General features: G+C 56.1%; 1 protein-coding gene across 1 annotated transcript; it reads right to left on the bottom strand.

Annotated features, from left to right (window-relative positions):
• Positions 1-226: 226 nt before the first annotated feature.
• FKBP4 (FKBP prolyl isomerase 4) lies at positions 227-7,843 on the bottom strand (the record flags this gene model as incomplete). The annotated part of the gene is given in 9 exon segments (XM_014585672.1): positions 227-1,012; positions 2,978-3,217; positions 3,651-3,836; positions 4,034-4,117; positions 4,204-4,294; positions 5,559-5,715; positions 5,960-6,080; positions 7,150-7,292; positions 7,699-7,843. Coding segments are annotated over 9 exon segments (1,275 nt in total), but the record flags the coding sequence as incomplete, so codon positions are not given.

A 7,843-nucleotide genomic window follows, 5' to 3' on the forward strand; every position in this document is an offset into this window, starting at 1 on the left:
ACTGGGGGAGGGAAGGCTGGAGGCCCACGGCAAGGCCATAGTGCAAGTCCTGGTGCAGCCTGGGGAGTGCTCCAACACCCCACGGAGCGGGGTTTCCTGCCCCGCCAGTGTCCACTGATAAACTGCTGGGGACTCGCTGGGCTGCCCTCTATTTGCCCATTCCCATGGCGTACCCTCCCACGCCCGCCCTCCACAGCCAAACAGAAAGGGCTGCCCGACACCCACGTTTTCTTGTTTCCACTTTATTGCTCAAGCATGGAACTTGAGGTGAGCCTGGACCTTCAGCAACGTGCAGAGGCTGAGGATGGGTGGGGACACGACCTGGCTGAGGGGGAAACGACAGGAGTACCAGGAACACCAGAAGGGGGACAGTGGTGGTCACTCTGACACCAGGAGACATCGTCGGCCACACCATCCGCGGTGAGGACGGGGACAGAGAGGTGACGGGCACAGCAGTGGTTCTCCCCATGCCCCTAGCACCCACACGGAGGCCACGTTTGCAAAGGGACCGAGAGGGAAAGGAGGAGGAACGCGGCTGCTCAGGGGTCTCCCTCTCCACCCTGGTTTCACATCAGACCCCACCCCTACCACTGCCCCCTTCTGTCATCTGAAAAATGGACCTAACAGAGGGAGAGGGAGCAAAATAAATTAACATTCGGATGACTACGTGGATGGACGTATGTTCACGTGTAGTGGAGGAAAGGAAAGGGGGGACGCCACCTGAAATTACCCCCCACTTCGCACCCCCAGCCTACTCCTTTCCCCCTTCCCTCCAAAGCCACATCCAATCAGATAGAAAAATAAAGGTCTAATTCACTCAAAAGTCTTCAGTTTTTACAAAACTAACAGGGTGGAGTGGGGCAGGGACGGGAGGCGGCAGCCGCAGGAGCAGGGCTGGGAGAGGCTATGCTTCTGTCTCCACCTGAGGCTGGCCCCCTGCCACGCTGCCCTTCTGCTCATCCTTCATCTCCATGTCGCTGTGCTGGTCTCCCGCGGCTCCCTCCACCTTGGCCTGCGGGAGGAAGGCAGAGGAAGAGGCTGAATGCTCAAGTGACATGCATACGCTGAGCTCCTGTGGACTTGGGAGCACAGGAGTCCTTCCAGACTCGTCCTAAAGACACACCTGTACGGTGCAAGTCAGGACCTCGCAGGTCACACACTGTGCAGTGCCATGCAGAACTCTGCTCACTCCATGTGGCTGCCACTCCATGGGGCCAGCTCACACCGGTGCACTCGAAGGGCACGTATACCTGGGGCCTGAAGACTTCATCTTAGATTTTAATACCCTGGGCCATCTAAGATATCAAAGATAAATTCCATCTTTTTTTTTTTTTTAAAAAAAGAGGTTTTTTGCTATAGGACAAGTGTGGTCACTGGACAGACAAGACAGAAAAGTGAGAAATCACCCCCAGGGAGGATAGCCATGCTGCGATCCCTTCTCCTACATTACTTTTGGGATCCTGGGCATTCATGCACACATGCATGGTGTGAGTTTTAAGTTGCCGGGTCTGGGACTAGAACTGTAGTCAACTATGTGGGAGTCCAGCAATGTAACCGTTATGCCATCTGCTGGTCTCCACCTGTTTCATTTTATCTTTTTTAAAGAATGATTTAACTTCCTTTCCTTCCTTTTTTTTTTTTTTTTAAGGTTTTTGCTATGTGGTTCATACGCTTGCCGGAAAGACAGAAAAGAAATCACCCCCCGGGGGGATGGTCACGCCGCAATCCTTTCTCCTCCATTCTCCTCTTGGGATCTCAGGCACGCATGCCCACGTGTCCAGCCTGAGTTTAAGCCATTGGGTCCAGGACTTGAACCGTGTTTAACTACATGGGAGTCCAGCAAGGCAGCCATTACACTGTCTGCTGGTCCCAACTTACTTTCTTTAATTACTTAAATTTGACCAGAGAGAGATGGGGGTGTGAGCGAGAGAGAGCGAGCTCAAGCAAGAAGGCAAGCCATCTCGTCCAGGACTCAAACCACAGCTGGCCACACGGGAGTCCACACCCTTAACTACAATGCCCCTTGCCAGCCCCTCATTTTATCTTTTCAACATCGCTACTAGAAAATTTAAAATTACACACGTGGTTTGCAGTTCTGCTGCATATGCTGGCTTAGAACTGTTGATGGACTAAGAAAGAGGGGACTGGTCCAAGATGCACTATAATGGGACCAGCAGTCAGCGTAATAGCTATGTCGCTGGACTCCCATGTAGTCAACTGTGGTTCGCGTCCCGGACCCAGTGGCTTAAAACTCACGCCGGGCACGTGTGTGTGTGTGTGTGTGTGTGTGTGCTCAACCCCTCTAGGGGGTGATTTCTCGCTTTCTGTCTCTGTCTGGTGAGAGTGTGTGCCCTATAGCAAAAACAAAAAAAAAAGATAGGACGCTGGGGTAAGCCCACGGGCTATAACGCTCTCTTGCACTGGATGCAAAATAAACTTGAGCTGTTACTCTGTGGCCGAGGTACAGTGCGGGAAGAAAGGCAGGGCCCGTGGGCTGTCCTGTGATGGACGGAGAAAGCACATGTCTGCTGTGGACGTGTGTGGGCGCTGGAAGGGTGGGAGCTGGAAGGGTCAGCGCAGGGGAGGGTGGGCAGGCTTCGCGACACATCCTTTCGCGCCGGCCGACTGTTAACGAGACCAATGTATCGCGCACCTCCACACACACCTGGCACTTGGCTCCTTCAGAGGCTCCAGGCGCAGAAAAGAACATCGATGGAGGACATATGCTTGGAGCGACCCCCCTGCCCCGCAGGGCCTGCGCGGCGCCCAGCCCTGGCGGAACGCTGGCCCCCACCTGTCCCTCAGGGCCTGCACGGCGCCCAGCCCTGGCGGAACGCTGGCCCCACCGGCAGGGGTTAGTACTGTGGGAACACACACGGGCCGCCTGGCTCGTTTTCAGAAGTGGCAGCGCGTGAAGAGCCCACGCCCCTGGGCTGAGCAGAGGGCTGAGGAAATGCCTCCGCAGGCTGACCCCCACCTTGCTCTCCTCCTCGGCCAGCCTCTCGAACATGTTGGCGTAGAGCCTCTTCTCCCGGGCGAGCTGCTTGCGGATGCGCTGCTGGCACACAGCCAGCTGGGCCTTGGCGGCCTTGTTGGTGGGGTAGAGCTGCAGCACCTTCTGGAAGTCAGCCCGTGCCAGGTCAAAGTCATTCACGGCCAGGTGGGCCTCTCCACGGCGGAAGAGGCCCTTCTCGTTGTTGCTGTCCAGTTCCAGGGCCTGGGGGTGCCGAGAGGAAGCAGCAGTGAGACCGCGGCCACATGGCCTCTCGCCCAGGCTCCGTTCCAAAGGTGCCCCTCGGCCAGATGAACAGGAACGGAGACTGGCTCCACCCCCGAAAGAACAAGGCCGGGGACACGTGGAAAGGGCTAAGGCAGAGAGGGAGACCGCAAGTCTCTGAAGAGATAAAGACTTCCGAGATTCCCTTCTCTTTAGCATAAAGCAGGTAGGTAAGGAGAGGCTAAGAACAAGGTGGGGAAAACTGTCACGTGTTCCTCCCAGCTGGGGAGTCCTCTGCTCCCATGCCAGCTGCCCCCATCACGAACGCCTGTGCTTCTGCGCCCGTGACCCACCCCCAGGCCTGTTTCAGACACGCAGGCGGCTCACCCGGCCCTGCCTACAAATGCCAGCTCCAGGCTCGTGCAGGGCTCACCTTGTTGCAGCTCTCAATGGCGGCTGAGAAGTTCTGCAGCTTCCGATGACACATAGCCAAATTGAGGTGAGAGGCCAGGCGGAGGGCCTGTGCCTTCTGCTCCTCTTCGCTGGAGAAACTTGACTCGTATTCCAGCCAGGACACAATCTTCTTGTACTGCAGTAAAGCCTGCTTGTACTTGCCTTCCTAGAAGGGGAGGAGGCCCAGGCAGCCAGTTATCACACACACCCCGTAGCCGCCCCACTCGCGGCATGGGCCGCCTCCACTCTGACCCTGCCAGACCCGCGAGCTCAGGTACGCCAGATGAGGACTGCAGGTACCAACCCATCCGCTTCTCGGCAGGACACGGCCTCAACCATCAGGGGAGGGTGCCGGTGGCTCACCTTGAAGTACACAGTGCCCCGCTCTTTCACTATGGTGCTCTGTTCCAGCTTCTCCTCTGAACTCATCTGCCAAGACTCCTTGGCCTGCCGTAGAAACAAAGGTGTCAGCTACTCGACTCACCTGTAGGTGGGGCCCAACTTCCGACAGGACCGGCCTTGAGCAAACCTACCTTCTCGAAACTCTTGAGGTGTAATTCGTATTTCAGCTCAGCATACGGGGGAATCTGGAACTTCTCCTTCCCTGTGCTGCCAAAAGCGTAGCTGTAGGGGTGAGAGCACGTGCGGTTGGTTATCTGCGGGGCTCGTTACAGCCCTTCACCTGCTCTAGGCTCAAAGGCTTCCTCGCCCACTTCCTGGAGACTTGGCTCACGTGTTTCCTGACCACCTCACAACACCAGGTGCTCCTTAGCGTCTTTGTAGCCTTCTAATAACTCGTAAGTACAGAGGGGTACAATTTTTATTTTTCTTGAGAAATTTTTGTTATAGCGTGCATATGCTTACCAGAGAGACCCAGAGGCCTGAATTTCAAACCCCCTAAGGTCTGGAACTCAAACCGCAGTCAGCCATATGAGAGTACCATGCCTTAATCATTATGCCACCTGGAGCAGTACAATTTTTATTTTTTAAGAATATTTTATTTATTTAATTCCACTTATTATTATTTTTGAATTTGACCAGAGACGAACAGAAAAAGCAAGAAAGCAAGCTGCCATGTCTGGGACTTGAACCGCAGTTGGCCATGTGGGAATCCAGAGCCCTGAACCCCCACGCTACCTGCCGGCCCCACAAGACGATATTTAAGTGACACCTTGTGGAACGAGGAGTCATTACAAGAACAGAATAATGTGTTATTAGATGTACTTAGCCCTCCATTTATTTTAATTTGACCTGAGAGACACACAGAGAGGGAGAGAAGGAAAGTGAGAAAGCAAGCCACCAGGTCGGTCCAGTGCCCCAACTACCACGCCACCTGCTGGTCCCCTAGTCTTTGAATTCTTTTTTTTTTTTTGGAGAGGTTTTTGGTTTAGGGCGCATGCGCTTGCCAAAGAGACAGAGAGACAGAAAGTGAGAAATCACCCCCCAGGGGGGATGGCCACGCGGCAATCCCTTCTCCATTCTCTTCTTGAGATCTTGGGCATGCATGCACACGCGCCCGGCGTGAGTTTAAGCTGCCGGGTCCAGGACTTGAACTGCGGTCGACTACATGGGAGTCCAGCGACAAAGCCATTAGGCTAACTGCTGGTCCCAGTCTTTGAATTCTTAAGAATTTTCGGCAGTGTGTCGGGAACACAGTAGGTGTGTTTCTGTGAATGGCATTAAAGGGCGGACAAGCCAGGGGGAGATGGAAACGGATGTCAGCAATACTCGAGGACAGTGGACGGCTGTGGGTGCACCTGCCCACACGGTGAGGGGTCGGGATGGCGTGTCTGAAGTGTCTCCTACTGCCGCGAGCACACGGAGCGGAAAGGACACCAACGGCCAGCATCTGGCTCGCCGAGGACAGAGGCGGGCTGCCAGCTCTCACCTGGGCTTGAGGTACACGATAGACTGCTCTCCTTTCTCCATGCGCTGAATGGCCTTCTCCAGCCCAAAGGGCAGGTCCAGGCTCTCCCCCTCGCCCAGCTCGAAGCGGAGCTCCCGCTGGTCAAAGAGCTGGTCTCCGTAGAACCCTTGCAGTGCGACTGGCAATTCAGAGGAACAGGTACAGGGCGTGAGAGGGCAGGTGACGACAAAGAGGCCACCCCCATGTGGCACCATCACTCCTCGTCCCCAGGATGCCTGAGGCGTCCTCAGACTAGGAGGGATGTCCATGGAGCACAGTCCAACCCCTCCTCTATGGATGGCTCAGAGAAAGGAACAGACTTGCCCCACGTCAGCCGGAGCCCACGTGGGAGAATGAGAAGCCACCCCCGACTGCGCGCTCACCCTCCACCACGGCGCCCTCGTTGGGCCGGGCATAGCCTTCACCCCGAGTCCGTATTCTGCGAATGATTCCGCCATCTTCGTCCTCCGTCAGATCCTCGCCCTTGAACTCAAACAACTCCACCTGTGGGACAAGGCTTTAAGTGACACGTCGCCACCCCCTACTAGCTCATCAATAGCGAGGGACGGCCCCTCTCATCCAGGTCCTTAGTGGCTGCTGGGCCAGAGCTGAGTGCAAGGCAGCCACGTGAGCTAGGACAGAGCGGCACTTCTGTAAACTCGAGGGCACTGCCCCGGTTTCGGCGTTGGTCAAGGCGAGCAGGTCCTGCAGATTCCCAGCCTCACAAGAGCCGTCTCCTTTTCACAAGGACATGTCCCAGGCACTCCTAATCCAAGCTACTGGAACAGCCCGTATGGCAGGCATTAGAAGTGACCCGACACTGGAACTGGCAGATGGCGTCATGGTTACATTGCTGGACTCCCATGCAGTCGATCACAGTTCGAGTTCTAGACCCAGCAGCTTAAAACTCAGGCTGGGCGTGTACGCGTGCCCAAAATCCCGAGAGAAGGAACTGTGGTGTGGCCAGCCCCCGGGGGGTGACTTCTTGTTTTCTGTCTCTGTCTCTCCGGCATGTGCACATGCCCTAGGGCAAAAATATTGAAAGAGAAGAAGTGACTCGCCATCTCCCAGCGGCCTTTGGACATTCGAGTGTCCACTGATTGGCTCGAGCATTTTCAGACCGAAGCGTGCAGTCCCATCTCCTCAGTGAAGGAGATTGTCCTTACTTCCTTGACTTCCAGGCCTCCCCTCCTCTGAGGTCTCGCGCGCCGAAACCCTCTCCTGTCATTTCCAACACTGTAGGCAGTTTCTGACCCCCCAGCTCCTTTCAGATAAGACAGCAGCCCTTTCTCTGTGGGACTGCTCTTGAGAGCAAGATGAAGCACTTGAGCCCCTTCCCCGGCTTGGAGTCCGGAGAGGGGTCCGTAGCCACCTCGTCCTACCTGGAGCCTCCACTGGCCTCGCTCTGAAAACAGCAAAGCCAGCTCCCTCTCCGGTTCTCCCCTGCTCTAAGGCCAGGCCCTCAGCTTCGGCTACGTTGTCTCCAAGAGGCAGGAAGGGCTGGAGGGCAGCCAGGCGCTGGGCTGAGATAAGGCCTGGCGCTCTGCCTGGGTCTCGGTGGCCGGACACTCACCTCGAACACCAGCGTGGCATTGGGGGGGATCTTTGGAGGGCTGCCTGGCGAACCGTAGGCATATTCAGGTTTGCAGGTGATGTGGCACACTTCGCCCACCTTCATGGTTGCTACGGCAATGTCCCAAGCCTTGATGACCTCCCCTGTAGATACAGAGGCAAGCAGGACTCCTCAGCAGGATTCCAATCCCAGGTTCAAACAGTGCCCCCAGAGAGTTCCTGGACCACGCCACACCACACCCGAGGGGAAGCTGGACACCCTTTAGGAACGGGAGCAGGAGGTGAAAGCTTGGCGGCGGTAAGGGCTGCCGGGTCTCAGAATGCTAACAGATGGCCCAACAAAGGAGTACAAGCAGCAAGACAGTCCGCCCCTAAAGAGGGAGCGAGGTGCAGAGAGCTGACAAGGAAAAGGAGACAGAAATCAAGAGTGACCGAATAGAAGAGGGACAAAAAGGGGAGCAGGCGGTGACACGTCACTCCTCCCAGGGCTTGGGATGAGAACCTGGTTCCTGCTATCTCCCAGCCCACCCTTCCAGCCCCGATAGCCTACCTTTCCCCAGGTCAAAGGAGAACTTGTCCTTGCGGTCCAGACTGGAGTCGAACTTGGTGCCGTCCAACAGCCAGCCAGTGTAGTGCACAAAGACTCGGTCCCCAATCATGGGCACCTCTGAGCCTGTGCCCTCTCGCTTGATGAC

Source organism: Tupaia chinensis, unplaced genomic scaffold (genome assembly GCF_000334495.1).
Source record: "Tupaia chinensis unplaced genomic scaffold, TupChi_1.0 Scaffold150288_1, whole genome shotgun sequence".
Lineage (NCBI taxonomy): Eukaryota > Metazoa > Chordata > Mammalia > Scandentia > Tupaiidae > Tupaia > Tupaia belangeri.